The sequence below is a fragment of the Etheostoma spectabile genome, chromosome 6 (assembly GCF_008692095.1).
Source record: "Etheostoma spectabile isolate EspeVRDwgs_2016 chromosome 6, UIUC_Espe_1.0, whole genome shotgun sequence".
Taxonomy (NCBI): Eukaryota; Metazoa; Chordata; class Actinopteri; order Perciformes; family Percidae; genus Etheostoma; species Etheostoma spectabile.
Genome location: NC_045738.1, coordinates 23,162,754 through 23,179,266, shown reverse-complemented (window position 1 = coordinate 23,179,266; position 16,513 = coordinate 23,162,754). Strand labels below are relative to the sequence as shown.

The window sequence follows — 16,513 nt, the reverse complement described above, 5'->3', positions numbered from 1 at the left end:
CCGACGCAGTTCGAGTTCCCCTCGAAGGGGAACACCTCATTCATTAGTATTTCAACACAATGCAGACATCCAGGATCAGTCACACTATTCTTTGTTACTGTTATACACCTTTAGTTTTTTCCCCCAGTAATTCCATAAATTACTAGAGCCAAAATACTACATTGAAGCAAACTGCTGATTTTCATTCCGTCTTGTTAACCTTACATTAAAATTGGTATATTGTAAAATCTTTGTCTTTTCTTTAAAGAAACTAGGGAGTAGTGTGAAGTCCCTTCAGTTGTTCAAACTGTAAAGTTAGTATTTTCTGTGTTGGTGGGAAATGCTAGTGTTTCTACTCTCATAATCATCACAGTGTTTGGTGCACTGAGTCTGTTTTGAGACGTGTGTGAAGAGTTGTGTTGCTGTGAATGAGTTTTGCAGCTGATGTGAACTGTTTTGCTGAAGTGACGGTTGGTAGTGCGGACTAGAGTTTGAGTTTTGCACATTTAGCTCCAGTTGTGCCCACCGTTGTTTGGTAATCCCCAAAAAACTGAACTGCATTCAGAAGCTCAGAAGACAACACGTCCTGGCGGTGTCGTCACTGCCCAAACTCGACAATGGAATTGTTAGTTGCTTTGCACAATTACTGCAATGTATGTCCCCTAGCTGTTAATATTCTATGGGTGCGTTCAGAACGCCTAGTAGTTCCTTGCAAAGTGGACTGCACAGGGTATTCGTACAGAGGGAATTTGAAAATCAACCGTTTATCCCGCCCCTCGGATGGAGCCCTGCCAATGGGAGTTCCCAGACCCAACATCTGGATGTGGGTCTGGCTTGTCAGGCTAATGTTTTACAGCATTTGGAGAGAAAAACCCAGTTCAAATGGGTTAAAAACCATTTCTTAACCAAACTCTCTCAAAGTATTCCTCAGATTTTAACTTAATTGTCAAAATATTTCACAATTTCTTCTTTTTAGCTCAAAAATGTGGTATAAAATCATATAAATGAGGTTGATTGGCTGTGAATTTTGAAAAAATAATTGTAAAACTTGTGGTTTAAATTGGATTTAAGGGGTGTATACACTGGCGGTAGCCGGGGGAAAAGCATGGAAAATGTCAAATGAAGCAAGAAAAAATAAGTTAAAGAAACATAAGAAACCAAAGTGTATTCAGTTTTCACCCGGGAGGACAACACAAGATTTAACCTTTCAGTCAGCTGTTATTGCACTGTAGTCACCAAATTGCCAAAGAATTCAACATATTTTCTGTCGTGGTGGATGCTTTGGTTTCAGAGGAGCACGGCTGGCCATGACGAGAGCAGAGAACAGAGAGCGGCAAGACGGGGGGAAATCATTACTGATTGAATGAGCCTCCTGAAATGGCATGTTTGTGTCTGCTCAGGGCCTCTGTGTGTTTCTGTCTGCTCAGCAGACAGACAACCAACTCGACAGTCCAGCCAGTCAGTCCATCAGTCAGGCTCACCCTCTCTGTACTCTCTCTCTCTCTCTCTCTCTCTCTCTCTCCATGTCTCTCTCTCAATTCAATTCAAATTGCTTTATTGGCATGAATGTCAGAAATAACAATATTGCCAAAGCATCAAGGATAATAATGTGAGAAGTAATACATACATACAACTCACAGAGTAAACTAAACTATATACATTTAAGATGAAAAAAAAACAGGAAAGCAACAACAGTATATCAATATACAGTAAAATCTCTAGTGTAGAATGTAAGAAAGAAAACCAAGAGATGGTGGGGAGGTGAACTCCAGGTGTTCCGTGATGTCGTGCTGGTTGTCTCTCAGGCTGCGACATGCGCTCACATGTCTCGCTGCTTCTACAGCGCTCACACTCCAAGTAGAATCTGGGAGTTTACATATAATTTTGGTAAAGAACTGGGTTCTGATGTCAGTATATGTATAAGTTAAAAATCAGTTGCTGACATTAGGAGAAACTCATAAGGAGGTAAAAACGGGAGTGTATACATCAAAAGAGCGTCACATCTCTCTCTCTCTCTCTCTCTCTCTCACTCACTCAGTTCAAATTTGCTTTATTGGCATGAATGTCACAACAGTATTGCCAAAGCATCATACAAACTACATAAGAACAATCAACCTCAAACATTTTATTGAACAAGCAATTAAAGCGTAAAGTAATTAAATTGTGTGTGTGTTAGAAAAATTGAAATATATCAAAAAATTAAAATAAAATAAATAAATAAAAAAGTAAGCATTTGTGTGTGTGTTAAAAAAACATATTAAAAAATGAAATAAAAAATCTCTTTCTCTCTCTCTCTTTTCCTCTGCGAGCCTCCTTCTCTGGCTCCTGCCTGTTACATAAAGCCATTTCATTTAGCAGACGTCCCTAAGCTCCTTTGTATGTTGGTTTTCAGCTGCCATTAAGGGGGATTTTTATTAGCAGGATGCCCGTGTAAGCTGAGCGGAGTGGAGTACAGCAGCCCAGGACTGTACAGTACAGCTCTAGCCCACGGCCCTGCACTGCTACAGAACCACAGAGCAGCGCCAGAGTGGGTCCCTGGGGAAGAAAGCATTAGTTGCCTTTATTTTTTTTTATTTTTTAACAAACGCAGATGGACTTTTACCATTGACCCTCTCCTTAATGCTTTTATTGAGGATCCATACCTTGCAGGCAAACGCTAAAGCCATGACATCAACAGGACCCTTAGAAGGAAAACAATCGGTCTTCTTCCGTGCGTGCTCCATCTTCACAGGTTTTGTCATGAAGAGGCTGCAGTTACAATAACACTAACAGTTCAAGTTGAGTTTACACATGTAATTCAGTGCTGATCCAGTCCCTGCTTTGCTTTCACAGGTGGTGGGAGGCAAGATGACAGAATCTGGTAGACTTTGTGCTTTTATCACGAAAGTGAGGAAAGGAAGTCTAGCAGACACTGTTGGACACCTCAGACCAGGTATTCACAACACGCACACACTTGTATATAAAAGACACTCAATTAGTGGATTTGGTAGTGTATTCTCTACACTTGCATGGCATTTTTAAATACCCTTTGTGACATCCAGTGTCTCTGGTGTTTCTGCAGGTGACCAGGTGCTGGAGTGGAATGGGAAGCTTTTACAAGGAGCCACATTTAAAGAAGTTTACAATATCATTCTAGATTCTAAGCCTGAGCCGCAGGTGGAGCTGGTGGTCTCACGGCCTATAGGGTGAGAGCTCACAAACACACACACACACACACACACAGTGTATTCTTCACAAGACAGATATTATATCAACAGTTATACATGAAGCCAGATATCGTCTTAAATCTTTGGATATGGTAATATTGTGATATGACAAAAGGGTTGTCTTTTCTGCATTTGAGCATTACAGTAAAGTGATGTAATTATCAAACTGTAGCTGTTTTATTGTTTGCTTAGTCCATGTATCCACATTATTGGTGATTATTTATTAAGACTCTTATTGTGTTACTGTAATATTTTGTGACCAAGCACCAATGGTTAACCCTACAATATCGCCACAATATCAACATCGATGTATTGAATCAAACTATCGTGGTATTTGATTTGATTTTTATGTACTTGATCACCCAGCTCTAGATGAACGTAACTGAGGTGTTGTGCACAAGCCAAGCATAAAATAATTAGAAAATTAAATTTGTGTTACTTCTCCGAACAGCACATGTTAAATTAGGTTTTAGATCTTTTATTTTGCTTTTGTTAAATTATGTTTTAGATCTTTTATTTTGAATCAGTAACAAGTAATGTCAGGACTGGCTCCTGTCCAGAGTGTCGGCCTCCCTCTTTCAGGTTGCATGCTGGGATAGCTTCCAGGCCTTTTTGACCATGATCTGTTGGCGAGGACGAATATATAAGTCAAATCAAATGTTATTCTTTTGCCAAGTGCCTAGTGCTAGGACAACATATACAGGTTTAAATGTTTTTGGATTTTTAAAGCTTTTTGCAGTACAGTTGTGCAGTCAAATGTGTGGCTTTTTTCAGGATTTTTTAATAATTCCTTACAGTAGCCATGAATAAACAACATGCATGTTACAAACTGAAACCAATTAAAGCAGGAAAGATGCATCCTGTTGTGACGGCATCACTTTTATTGATATTTTATCTCCCTAAAGCAATAATAGTTGTTACGTCAGTGGGCTTATTTAGCCCGCGTCACTGCCTGCATTACTCTGAATAACGTTGAACTGAATGCTCTATATCATGGAGACTTGAATCGGGAAATCTGAGAAGGAATACAGCCCGTGTCCTCACAGAATGTGTTTTTGAACGAGTGACTCTGTTCTTTCCCTCTCCCGCTCGGGCCTCGTATGGGCTCGTACAACACCAGCCAGCGAAATGAGAGCCTGCCGCCTCACTTGTATTCTCTCCTGCAATTGTTTTGGAAAAGGGAAATTGTGTGTGTGTGTGGCGGGGGGGGGGGGGGGGGGAGACAGTGGCACCTTTGCTTTGCCAATTCCTCTATCTGACCCGCTTTGTGCTGCTGAGAGAGGTGCGATGTGAATGAAGACTAATGCGGTGCTTACGGTCATTAGAGCACAGTGCAGTCAGCATTAGCTCAAAGTGATCCTCTCCATCCCCTCCCTCTCTCCTGTCTCACACACCTGCGCTCTTTCTCTTCTTCTCTTTTCCAGAGATATTCCAAGGATACCAGACAGCACACATGCACAACTGGAATCAAGTGAGTGTTGTCAAAAATCTTTAGCCTATTACATTGCCCCATTTTATTCTATTAATCAGCCTTCAAGTGATTCAACTATTAGAGCTGCTTCTGTCACTCTGCCTCTCTGTATTTCTCACGGCACACGTTCTTGCCCTCTTTCTGTCTCTCTTCTTGACCATGTCTTTCTGTCTTCCCCCTCTTTCATTTTATTTTCTTGATGTTACTAAAACCAACGTTGCCACTAAATAGTCTGACTGTGTCATCTCTGGGCTGTCAGGTTCGAGTTCTTTTGAGTCTCAGAAGATGGATCGCCCGTCCATCTCCGTCACGTCCCCCATGAGTCCCAGCATGCTGAGGGACGCCCCCCAGTACCTGTCAGGACAGCTCTCAGTAAGTGACCTCAGCATGACATACAGACAAGGGCGTAAGTTGGGGGGTTGGGGGTGGAGATGAAATCGTCTGGAGGGATGTCATTGTTAGACTGCTTTGACCACTGTTGAGTAAAATGAGTTATTGCGTTCATATGACTATGCTTTGGACATTGGGCTACCAGGCGCAGCTTCTCTCCCTCTGGCTGCTCCGCTGGCCCTTTACCAACCCAGCCCAGGACTGTAGATCAGGTTACTGTGTGTGTTGTCCATTATCCTGTGTAAAAACCCTCCTGGGGTAAGTGGGTAAAGGGCTGCATTAAAGCGAGAGATAAATCAGCTCTCAAATTCAGGGTCCAGCTGGGAAATACAGTAGCTTTAGCATCTAGCTACCACCTCCAGGACATGGCTTTTCTCATAACGTCAATATTTATGAGAAATGACACAGGGTTTAAATAATAATTAATAAGTAAAACAAATAAAAGGAAAATAATTCATCTTAAAATGTATCCATTTTCAAGCAATTTCTCTTCATTGATACCTTTAACAATGTGTCAGCCAATTAAAAAGAAAAACACTGAATTCTTCAACCTCCAGATACACCAAAGAAAGATGGTGTTAAGGCATTGATAATTACAAAGGGCTTATGCAGAAAAGAGCAAAGAAGCTCAGGTATAAGTAGTCAGAAGAGCAGAGAAGCAATGATATGAAGTATAAAATGATGGTAGGAATGAACCCGCTGACCTACATTGCCTGCTCTGGACATCTTGCAAGAGCACAATTTAATTTTGCTCAGCAAGTTACTCTGGCATCGAGTAATGCTGCTCATTAACTATACCCTTATAGCCGAGCTGCACCAATCACATCGGTGTATCTGATATAGGCGGGCCAGAGGCGAGCTGAACATATGACGACCAGTAAGCACCACTGGTAGCTAAGCGTATGGGGCTCTGGATACATCACCCCATGTGTTGTTGTAATTGGTCGTAGTGTTATCCAATTGCCGACCCCTTAAGATGGCCGACTTTCATTTCTCGATGCCAGAGCCTTAATCCTTTCAGATTTGGGTCTGGATTTCCAGGCTATAAATTGCCCAACTGAAACTACAAACGAACTGTTGTTGTTAAGAGTGTATTGTGAATTTCTGTTGTTGTTTTGTGGGGGTTTTGGTTTCATTGCATTCTTGTTTTCTTTTCCTTTTTTTTGCTGTTTAATTTTTACTTATCCAGAGCCAAAGCCTTAGTAGAAGAACAACGCCTTTTACCCCTAGGGTCCAGGTAATTGGCCCTGTCAGAAGGGCACAATCTCTATTTGGTCTTTGCTCATTGACTGTTGACTGGCCTTTTTCTGTTTGTTTCCATACTCTGGAAAATGCATTCGCGGGGAAATGGCAGCTTCAAGTTTCCCTCAGTGTAGTGCATTGTGCCATTTTCTTCAATTTGATTTCTTGGTATCACTGTTATGATGAGAGTTACTACTCATTTTAACCCATTCACCTCATTATTCCTAGGTTATGCATGCTCAACTAATCTGAAGAGACACTCTTCCATTGCCTGATTTGACACAATGGACCCAACCTTGTGCCATACATTTTGGGTCTTTGGCAATGTAGGAGGGTGTGTCCCTGAACTTTCTCAGGACAAAGGACTAGGGTTATCTTGTGCTTCAGTGTGATATGAACCCAGGCCTGGATATTTTTAACCCTACGCACTTCTCCTCCATGTGCGTGTTGAAGTTGTGTTAATTAGCAGCTTATGGTTGATGGGTCTGCAGTTTCACGTTGCAGTGAAAAGATACCAAGTTTACCGTCCTGTGTTGGAGAACCAAATTGCATTTTCCCGTCCAGATGACTGTTTAAGCAAATTGTACCTCCCTAAATAGCAAACTCCAAACCGAGCAAAGCTTTGAAGGTGCTCCTTCGCTCCAAGGGCTTCTCTTAAATCTGTCATCTCTACTTTTGGCCTGCTGTTTCTGTGGTTTTGTTTGGTGGAATCACTTGTATGAATCTGTAGTTCTTGATTCAGCTGGGGTGAAGGTTAACACTCCTGCTTTGGCATTTGGATATGTATCTGGCTGACACTGTAACAGTGTGTTGTTTTGCTTAAAAGTACCCTCAACAAGCTTTAAATTGATCTGATGAAATAACATTGTCTGTATGCACATTTTGCATTGGGCATGTAGATGTGAGTTTCCAAATTTAGTGGGGTCTAAACATAGAATGGAGGTAAATAAGTAGGTTTTTTGAGTATATGTGTGTGTACTCTTGGAAAAGTGTGTGTGTTTCAGTTAATTCATTATTAGATGTACACATTGAGTTGTTTGTGATAAAAACACACGTACTATCACTAGGAATTTTTAAGGTTTAAAGGGTGAATCTTTTCAGAAAGACTTCACAGACAGCACATTATAGTTACATTTACATGGGGCGGCTGGGTTTAGTGGTAGAGCGGTTGCCTGCCAATCGGAAGGTTGGCAGTTCAATCTCTCGCCCTGCAGTCCCGTGTCGAAGTGTCCTTGGGCAAGACACTGAACCTGAGTTGCCCCCGATGCTGTGCCATCGGAGTGTAAAGGTGTGTAAGTGTGTATCTGATGAGCAGGTGGCACCTTGTATGGCAGCCTCTGTCTCAATGTATGAATGTGTGTGAATGGTTCCTGTTCTATGTGATAGTGGTTTGAGTAGTTGTTAAGAGTAGAAAAGTGCTAAATAAGAAGTTTACATTTTGGTAGGCTACAAGCATAGAGATTATTTGGTACAATTTGTTTACCCATAAGCCTTCTGCGCTCTGTTTTTGCCTACATCAAGTCCATTGACTTGTCCTGAATGCTCTTTCTTGCGTTTGCTGCATGTATAGCTGGTAGTTTTAAACGGAGCAGACCCTTTCCAAAATCATATTTTTAGAGAAGTATGGACAAGAGCTTAGAAGTTTTATTTCTCATTTCATCTACTTTCTGTAAGGCCTCAGTTGGAGTTGTTTCTTCTTCTAAGTGTCTTCTTTTGGAGTCCATACTTCCCTTTTAGTGTGAGCTGTCTTTGATTCGTCTCGCAACAGCATGATTGATTTCTCCATATCAATGCCCATTGAATAGCCGAGAGAACATTATTAGAGTCTACATCGTCACTTGTACAGTAGATGGTATCACTGTTCCTTTTAAAGCATGTTGCCATTAGCATATCTATCCAACTGACATTCAGCCAAAGGCATCCAGTTCGATTTAGTAAGCTTTATTCATCCCTGCAGGGGAAGTTTTCAATGACGAACATAAACACATAGATTTGAACACTTTATGTAAAAGAAGATAGAACAAAAACAAAAACACATCTTTGGATTTAATATATTGACTAAAATATCATTCAGCTTTCCATATCGAAATTTTGACATTTTTAGCATAATCATACCCTATTAACATTGATACAGTAAGTCTATGTTTTAATGAGCACTTGAGCTCTGATGAATTGCGCCGCCAAGCATGTGACGTGACATCATCTTAGCAGGTAGACATTATTCCTCCTTTCCCCTGAAGGGTAAATACAGGAGAAGACTCTATGAAAACTCAGGCTCCATTTACACTGCTACATTTTGGTTTTTAAGTGGAATAATATTCTAATCTCTGTTTAAACTAACACGCCCAAACTGCATATCTCAGGAACACTCTCGTATACTGGGCATGGTGTATACTCGGCCCGCTGCTGGTAGTTGCCATGGTAACGTAAGTAGCTTAGTGTCACAGAATGAGACGTCATGACACAAAAGACCCAATCAGGCAGCAAAACATTGGCATCAGTGTTGGTGTTGATAGCTAGATAGATAGATAGATAGATAGATAGATAGATAGATAGATAGATAGATAGATAGATAGATAGATAGATAGATAGATAGTTTTTAATGTCCACTGCTCTCATTGAGACTGCAACACAACACCTGAGATTCCAAACCAAAATGGGGTCAGAAGTGTTTTCAAATGTCTCCGGTTTAGGGGCTCTGAAACGCCAGAGCGGTGGGAATGTGAGGCGTAAACTAGAGCTGGGCAATATATTGATATTTTATCAATATTGCAATATGAGACTAGATATCGTCTTAGATTTTGCATATATCATTAAGTGTCCTGGTTTTACAGGCTGCATTACAGTAAAGTGATGTCATTTTCTGAACTTCCCAGACTGTTCTAGTTCTTCTATTATTTACCTTTACCCACTAAGTCATTAAATCATATCTGGAGAATCAAAAATGTCATTGTGTAAATAACATTTTGTGAAAGCACCAATAGTCAACCCTACAATATCGTCACAACATTGAAATCAAGGCATTTGGTCAAGAATATCGCGATATTTGATTTTCTCTATATCGCCCAGCCCTAGTGTAAACGTAGCAAAAGATATTCGTTTTCATACCAAGACATAGCAGTGTAAATGTAGCCTGAGATTCGCACAAAAGGCACATGTAACAGGTGTATTTCTAATTTGATGAAGGTGTCTTCTCCTGCATTAGTCCCTCTGTGTGCTTCCATTCCCGTTGGCCCCGACCAGTGTCTCAGCAGGCTGTTTCTGCTCTGCCCCCGCAGGTCAAATTGTGGTATGACAAAGTGGGCCATCAGCTAATCGTCACCATCCTGGGCGCCAAAGACCTGCCAGCCAGAGAAGACGGCCGGCCCAGGAACCCTTACGTCAAAATCTACTTCCTCCCTGATAGAAGGTAAGAGTAGGAACAGTTACTGTGGCCATTTCACCCCACTTATTATTTAGATGGAGTTAGTAGTTAGTAGTTATGAGTTATTTTTTTGGAACAATGATGTGTTGTCACCAGGTTATGTGTCATTGCTTTTCTACCCATTTGCATCAGGAAAGGCTGTAGGGATGTATGTGGATGTGTGTCTATACACTGTGTTGGTCGTTCAGTGCAGTTTAGCAGCACCTTGTTAAGCAGTTTGTTTTTCATGCACTGATGAAGAAAGCAGGAAGTGGCCATTTCATTCTCATCATCAGCATGCCCCCGGTGATGTGTGCTCTGTGCTGTGTCGTGTTATTGACCTGTTGTATTCGTGGCTCTTCCCCCATCATGGTTGTAAATAAAAACAGTTTGAATTATTGTTCCTCTAGTGACAAAAGCAAGAGGAGAACAAAAACGGTAAAGAAATCCTTAGAGCCCAAATGGAACCAGACCTTTATGTATTCGCCGGTGCACCGGCGGGAGTTTCGGGAGCGCATGCTGGAGATCACTTTGTGGGACCAAGCCAGGGTGAGGGAGGAGGAAAGCGAATTCCTGGGAGAGGTAAGGAAAACCAAAGGCCGCCCATCAGGGACACTCACTGACAGTATCACAGCTAATCCTCCTGAATGGAGTCAAGACCTCAATAAAGACCTTGACCCTTACAAGGTTCTGGTGGTCCAGCCTTTTTTTCAACACGGATAATGATCTTTGATGATTTTATTTAATGTGTAAAACTGTTACGATAAATTAACAGACCTTGGTAAGAGTGAAGGGATTGTTTGGGATTATTTCATTGTGTATTGTTGCATCAGTGTGTGTTATTCCATCACTGACAAAAACTATGTAAACTACGTTTGTGACCATTGCGTGTAGGGAAGAGGATTCGGGCCACAGGTGAAAGATGTAATTGAGTTCAGAGTTGTTCAGACTCTGAACTTAAATGCATCTTTCACCTGTGGCCCTAATTCTCTTTCGTAGGAGTGAAGACATTTTTGACCGGGGCCTTTTCTCCTCTGGCAGATCCTTATTGAGCTGGAGACGGCTCTTTTGGATGACGAGCCACACTGGTACAAGCTGCAAACCCACGATGTGTCCTCCATGCCGCTCCCACGTGCCTCCCCGAACACACAGCGCCGGCAGCTCCACGGAGAGAGTCCGACACGGAGGCTCCAGAGTACGTAACGCCTCTGCCACTGACACACACACACACACACACACACACACACACACACACACACACACACACACACACACACACACACACACACACACACACACACACACACACACACACACACAAAGACACACGAAAACGCTCAATGGTGTTTTAAGCCCCCAACGTCGACTTCCAGACACTAGGAACATACACATACGCACACTTCCAGGCAAAAGGACCCCCCCCCCCCACCACACACACACACATATTTTTATTAATATCTTGAAATAATGAAATTAAATGCATTTTTGTTGACAAAAGGCTGATTTACCAAACCAAATGCTTAAGCAATATTTTTACTCACACCCAAGACAAGACATTAAATTGTGTGGCTACATTTTGAAACTTACTAAACAATCTTGTCCACAATTGAACACAAAAAAGTATGGAATATGAAAATGGCGGCACCCATGTATAAATAGGGAGTATTCTTCTTTTGCAGTAACTCTTCCTCCTTTTGATTCTGATATGGCAGCGTTATTTAGCAGCATACAATTTAGGAAATTGGGCTCACAATGTGAAATCCTTTACAATTATGTTACTTAAATGTTCCAAAGTGCAGCTGAAGCTACTTTGGCACTTCAGTCTGAGACAAAAAAGGCCCTCTTTTTGTTTGTTGAGACTGTGGCCAGTTGTTGTTGTCACTGTGCTATGCCAACATGTGTTTTTTTTTACTTTAATGACTTCAATGTGGCCAAATTCTTTGAGGAAGGTGAATAATTAAGCCCTGTCTTAATAAAGTAGACCCCATTTACAATAGGGGTTCAGATACATTATTACAGCACTTCTGGTCCCACTGGTTTCCTGTTCCTGCTTTAGTTTGTCAAGGATTCCAACAGGTGTTGTTTTTGCGCGTTAGACTGGGTAAACTCCGCCCACTCTGCCGGCGATTTGATTTCACCCTGCGGCTCGGTCTGGAAAGCTGCACGTTTAATTATCCTGCTTTAGTTCACAATTTTGCGGGAACCAATCACAAACTGGCTTATCTACCTGGGGCACTATTGGCAGGTTTAAAACAATGATGATAGGGAAGCAACCAAGCAGCTTCTTGTTTACATTCAACATAGCGGCCACCGAACGCCACCAAAGCTCAGCAACCAGTTGATGCCGCTGTCGCTTCTACGTCCCCCGGGTCGTTGGTCTGATTGGTTGAAGGACTATCCAATTACGTACAGAGTCATTTGAACTAAGCCCGTTGTTCACACCTCTTGTGCCGAGAAAATCCAGAGCAGACCCCCCAGACCAACGCTCAATCTCAAATCTACTGAGCTTGGCTTGGTCTGGTCATAGCCAGACTATTTTGCGCATATTATGTCTTTGCTGTGGATGTCACATCAACCTTACTGCTTCTGCTTTTACAGACAAAGGCTCACATGCATACAACTCAGGTAAAGGCCCCCTGCACTCGCAGGCAGTGCTGCTCGGTGGAGCGTCTGAGTGTTCCTCTGCCCCCTGCAAAGATGCTTCCTTCTGCCCTGATTCTCCATCCCCTGTTTTCCACAAAGGGTGCATGTTTCTGCTGCCTTACATGGAGTTCAAGGAGGGGAGCGGGTGTAAATTTGACACAACTGGTTTAAAATCCACTCAGGGTATCTGACACATGCACGTTTTGGGGGAACATAGCTTTTAGACACAGTGGTCTCTCCCTCTCTGTGTAATCACCTGTGAACTATCTCACAATCCTGTCCTGCAACCTGAAACCATATCCTGCTAAACATGATGTTATAAACGACAAGACTAACTGCCAGTTCTGGCAGACACAATATACTTTGATTTTGACCAATTGCTTTTCCTCTGTGTTGCATAATTTTTTGTTTATATTATACATATTATTTTATTTTCCGTTACCAGTATTTTCCCTTTTAAGAATGCCCCAAACTCTTTTGCCCAGATGCAAGCTTTGCAGCCCGTTCTACTTTGCTTGTGTTTGTGTGTTTTGAATGTGAATATGTTCTTGAAATTGTCCTGCATACTATTCTTAAACTTCCAAAAACAGCGGTAGTATATTTAGTTAAAGAAACAGAAAAAAGTAATGAAATAAAAATTTTCTAGAGTTGTATTTCCTTTGACCCAAACCCCAATATATGACATTTTCTTGCCCCTTATGAGGTCATTCTTTAGATACAGTATTAGGGGACCACTAAATTCTATGTAAAAGAGACTAAGATACAGAATTAGGGGACCACTAAGGTCTATATAAACAAGACTTCAGATACAGTATTAGGGGACCACTAAGGCTATATAAAAGAGACTTCAGATATAGTATTAGGGGACCACTAAGGTCTATATAAAAGAGACTTCAGATACAGTATCAGGGACCACTAAGTGTCTATATAAAGAACTTCAGATACAGTTTAGGGGACCACTAAGGTCTATATAAAAGAGACTTCAGATACAGTATTAGGGACCACTAAGATCTATATAAAAGAGACTTCAGATACAGTATTAGGGGACCACTAAGGTTATATAAAAAGACTTCGATACAGTATTAGGGGACCACTAGGTCTATATAAAAGAGACTTCAGATACAGTATTAGAGGACCACTGAGGTCTATTAAAAGAGACTTCAGATACAGTATTAGGGGACCTAAGGTCTATATAAGAGACTTCAGATCAGTATAGGGACCACTAAGGTCTATATAAAGAGACTTCAGATACAGTATTAGGGACCACTAGAGCTATATAAAAGAGACTTCAGATACAGTATGGGACCACTAGGTCTATATAAAGAGACTCAGATACAGTATTAGGGGACCACTAAGGTCTATATAAAGAGACTTCAGATACAGTATTAGGGACCACTAAGGTCATATAAAAGAGCTTCAATACAGTATTAGGGAACCTAAGGTCTATATAAAGAGACTTCAGATACAGTATTAGAGGACCACTGAGTCTATATTAAAGAGACTTCAGATCAGATTAGGGACCACTAAGGTCTATATAAAAGAGACTTCAGATACATATTAGGACCACTAAGGTCTATATAAAAGAGACTTCAGATACAGTATTAGGGGAACACTAAGGTCTATATAAAAGAGACTTCAGATACCGTAAGTTATGGGACCCGTAAGGTCTATATAAAAGCATCCAAAGAGCACCATGTGATGGGACCTTTCAACTCAGAATTCTGACTTTAAACCTAAAATTAAAATACATTTCTTACATGTGGCCCTAATCATTTATCATAGGAGTGAAGACATTTTTGAACGTGGTCTTCTTTCCCCTCTGGCAGAGTGTGCCGTTCTCATCACTGTTATGTTCTGTGAACAGATATACTGGTCAACGGGCCTCAGACAACTGTAATGTACTCTGCGTTACGCAGGACTGCCTTACTGCACTGCTTCTTCTAGACACTTAAAGCTTGCTTGCTTCCCCCAGCAGGATGGTTTTCTGGGCGTTTGCTTAAGTGTGAGGTGAAAGAGCTGACAGCTGTAAAAAGTCTCCAGCCAACTGAGATGAGAGGTTGGGAGCGGCACTGCTAGAGTGCAGCTCTTGTCATTTCTGATAAAGCACACTTGTCCAGTTGATTTAAGTTGACTTAACGGTGCAGGCGGATGGGGTTGAGGGGAGGGGGCTTCAGGGAGGGGGTCATGCTTTAAAGAGAGGGGGGCAGGGAGGGGCCATAAGGCTACTGAGAAAGATGAATGAAAAGCCATATCACTTCACTCTCTCTCTCTCTCAAATTCAATTTCAATTTCATGTTGCTTTATTGGCATGACAAAAAACACATCTGTGTTGCCAAAGCATGAGAACAATCAAACATATACACAACACCAAGGAGTAAATACATCTAATATAATAATACAGGTAAACAGGATACTTATGATATAATGGTAGATAGTATACGAATTATGTACATGTCCCTCATAGAGTACGTTGAAACAATAATACAAAAGGAAAAAAAGTCTCTATTTATTGTATTGTGGCAGGAAAAGACATATTTAGCTGAAAGCAAGGCTTTTATCTTCCCCTAATAAAAAAATCTCCCCCCCCATTGAATGTGTCATTTAAAAGTGCCACCATTCAGATGAAGAGCGATCTGTGCGTTTTTGTTAAAGTGGAGCAGTGGTATGCAGCATTATGTGTCACAGCCGACGCATATTTTCACATATATTACCCAAAACGCTCTCTTAGGGGACCGTTTGTTGTATTTGTGGGGCGCGGTGACAGGAGTACATTGGATGAACATCTTATTTTATTCCGTTACAACCTTCAGTGCAACCAGTAAAGCTAACGCTCAGACCAGCGAGGCATAATACAAAATAAAATGGGCGAATAAATGAACTAGGGGATGAAAATGACTTCTGCCTCTTCCCCCCTATCTCTGTCTTTCACTCCTCATCCAAATCTGCACCCCCTTTTGTCTCCCGTGTTTCCCCACAATTCTCGCTGTCTCTTTATTTCAAAGGATCCCAGAGGATAAGTGACAGCGAGATCTCAGACTACGACTGTGAAGATGGTGTTGGGGTAATAACAGGTAATACATTAATAAGGTCATGAGAAGTATGAGTGCATAAATGTGAACACAATCTTTGGTAATACAAATGAATGAAATCGGAAAAAAAGTCTGGAGGTAAAGAACCAACTAGTTTCTAACCAGGAATATGTATTATTTTATTATAACCTCCTACATGCCACCATCTGTCAAATGCTTCCTAGGCCTGAACAGCTTACAATACTGTTATGTATCATATTAGCAGGGTGAAATGGTGCAGCCCATCAGCAGCAGAGAGATTATTTCTGAACTGTTAGTTGCTGTTCTGCTGTACCCACCGAGGCTCCAGCAGCTCGCCCACGCTGCACATCAGAACAGGAGACGCTCTGCTCGGCTCTTACCAGCCGCAGAAAAAGTCAGAAATAAAGACCGAAAAGTACTTAAAATTTGCCCACTTGAGATATCAACCTCGGAGGAGATTTTGCTGCATTAGCTACCGAAGCCATGGAAATAAACAGAGGCTTGCTTTTGTTTTCTCGTGCAAAAGATAATGTTGGTAAGCGCACTATGTTCTTTGGGATCCTCTTTCAATTAAATACAGCCCTCTGTTGGTCCTCACACTTGGAGTCCACAGATATTGTGCCGCCCTTGTTTGCAGGAACGATGTTGGTGGATTGCAGAATGGAGACAGCTGCATGCACTGCTGATTAAGCGTGTGGTCAATGGAGAAGAAGAGAAGTGAAAGAATGTAGAGAAGAAATGCGAGATGAGAATAGATTCCGTCAGACAGATAGACAGAGCATCCGCCTGGGCCCGCTGATGATACTGTAGCTGAGGGAACCCCCCCCCCCTCCAGCCTTTTTAACATTCTCATCAGCCCCTCACTGCCTCACCATGCCGGTCACCTTCACTTCCTTCACAGTGGAGGGAAAACCCCTTCGCTCAGCTCTGGTCACACCCTCCTCTTTACACGGGCTCCACCATATCTCAGTTTACCCTGCAGCCTTTGTATGAAACTGCTGACACTAAGGCTGAGCAATATATCGATATTATATCGACATTGTGATATTAGACTAGATATTGTCTTTGATTTTGGATATTGTAATATCGTGATATGACGTAAGGGTTGTCTTTTCCTGGTTTTACAGGC

The 16,513-nt window shown here is 41.6% G+C and overlaps 1 protein-coding gene across 34 annotated transcripts in view; it reads left to right on the top strand.

Moving 5' to 3' along the window:
* Positions 1-16,513, top strand: part of rims2a (regulating synaptic membrane exocytosis 2a) — a 192,741-nt gene that overhangs the window by 105,258 nt on the left and 70,970 nt on the right. For 22 of the 34 annotated variants that reach the window (XM_032517825.1, XM_032517819.1, XM_032517813.1 and 19 more), the window contains 8 exons: positions 2,812-2,911; positions 3,041-3,164; positions 4,610-4,656; positions 4,916-5,028; positions 9,567-9,697; positions 10,102-10,273; positions 10,733-10,886; positions 15,337-15,405. In XM_032517825.1, coding sequence (XP_032373716.1) covers positions 2,812-2,911; positions 3,041-3,164; positions 4,610-4,656; positions 4,916-5,028; positions 9,567-9,697; positions 10,102-10,273; positions 10,733-10,886; positions 15,337-15,405 — 910 coding nt within the window. Of the gene's footprint in view, positions 1-2,811; positions 2,912-3,040; positions 3,165-4,609; positions 4,657-4,915; positions 5,029-6,235; positions 6,284-9,566; positions 9,698-10,080; positions 10,274-10,732; positions 10,887-12,289; positions 12,317-15,336; positions 15,406-16,513 lie in introns of all 34 variants that reach the window. The other 12 variants (XM_032517802.1, XM_032517800.1, XM_032517799.1 and 9 more) reach the window with 3 other exon arrangements.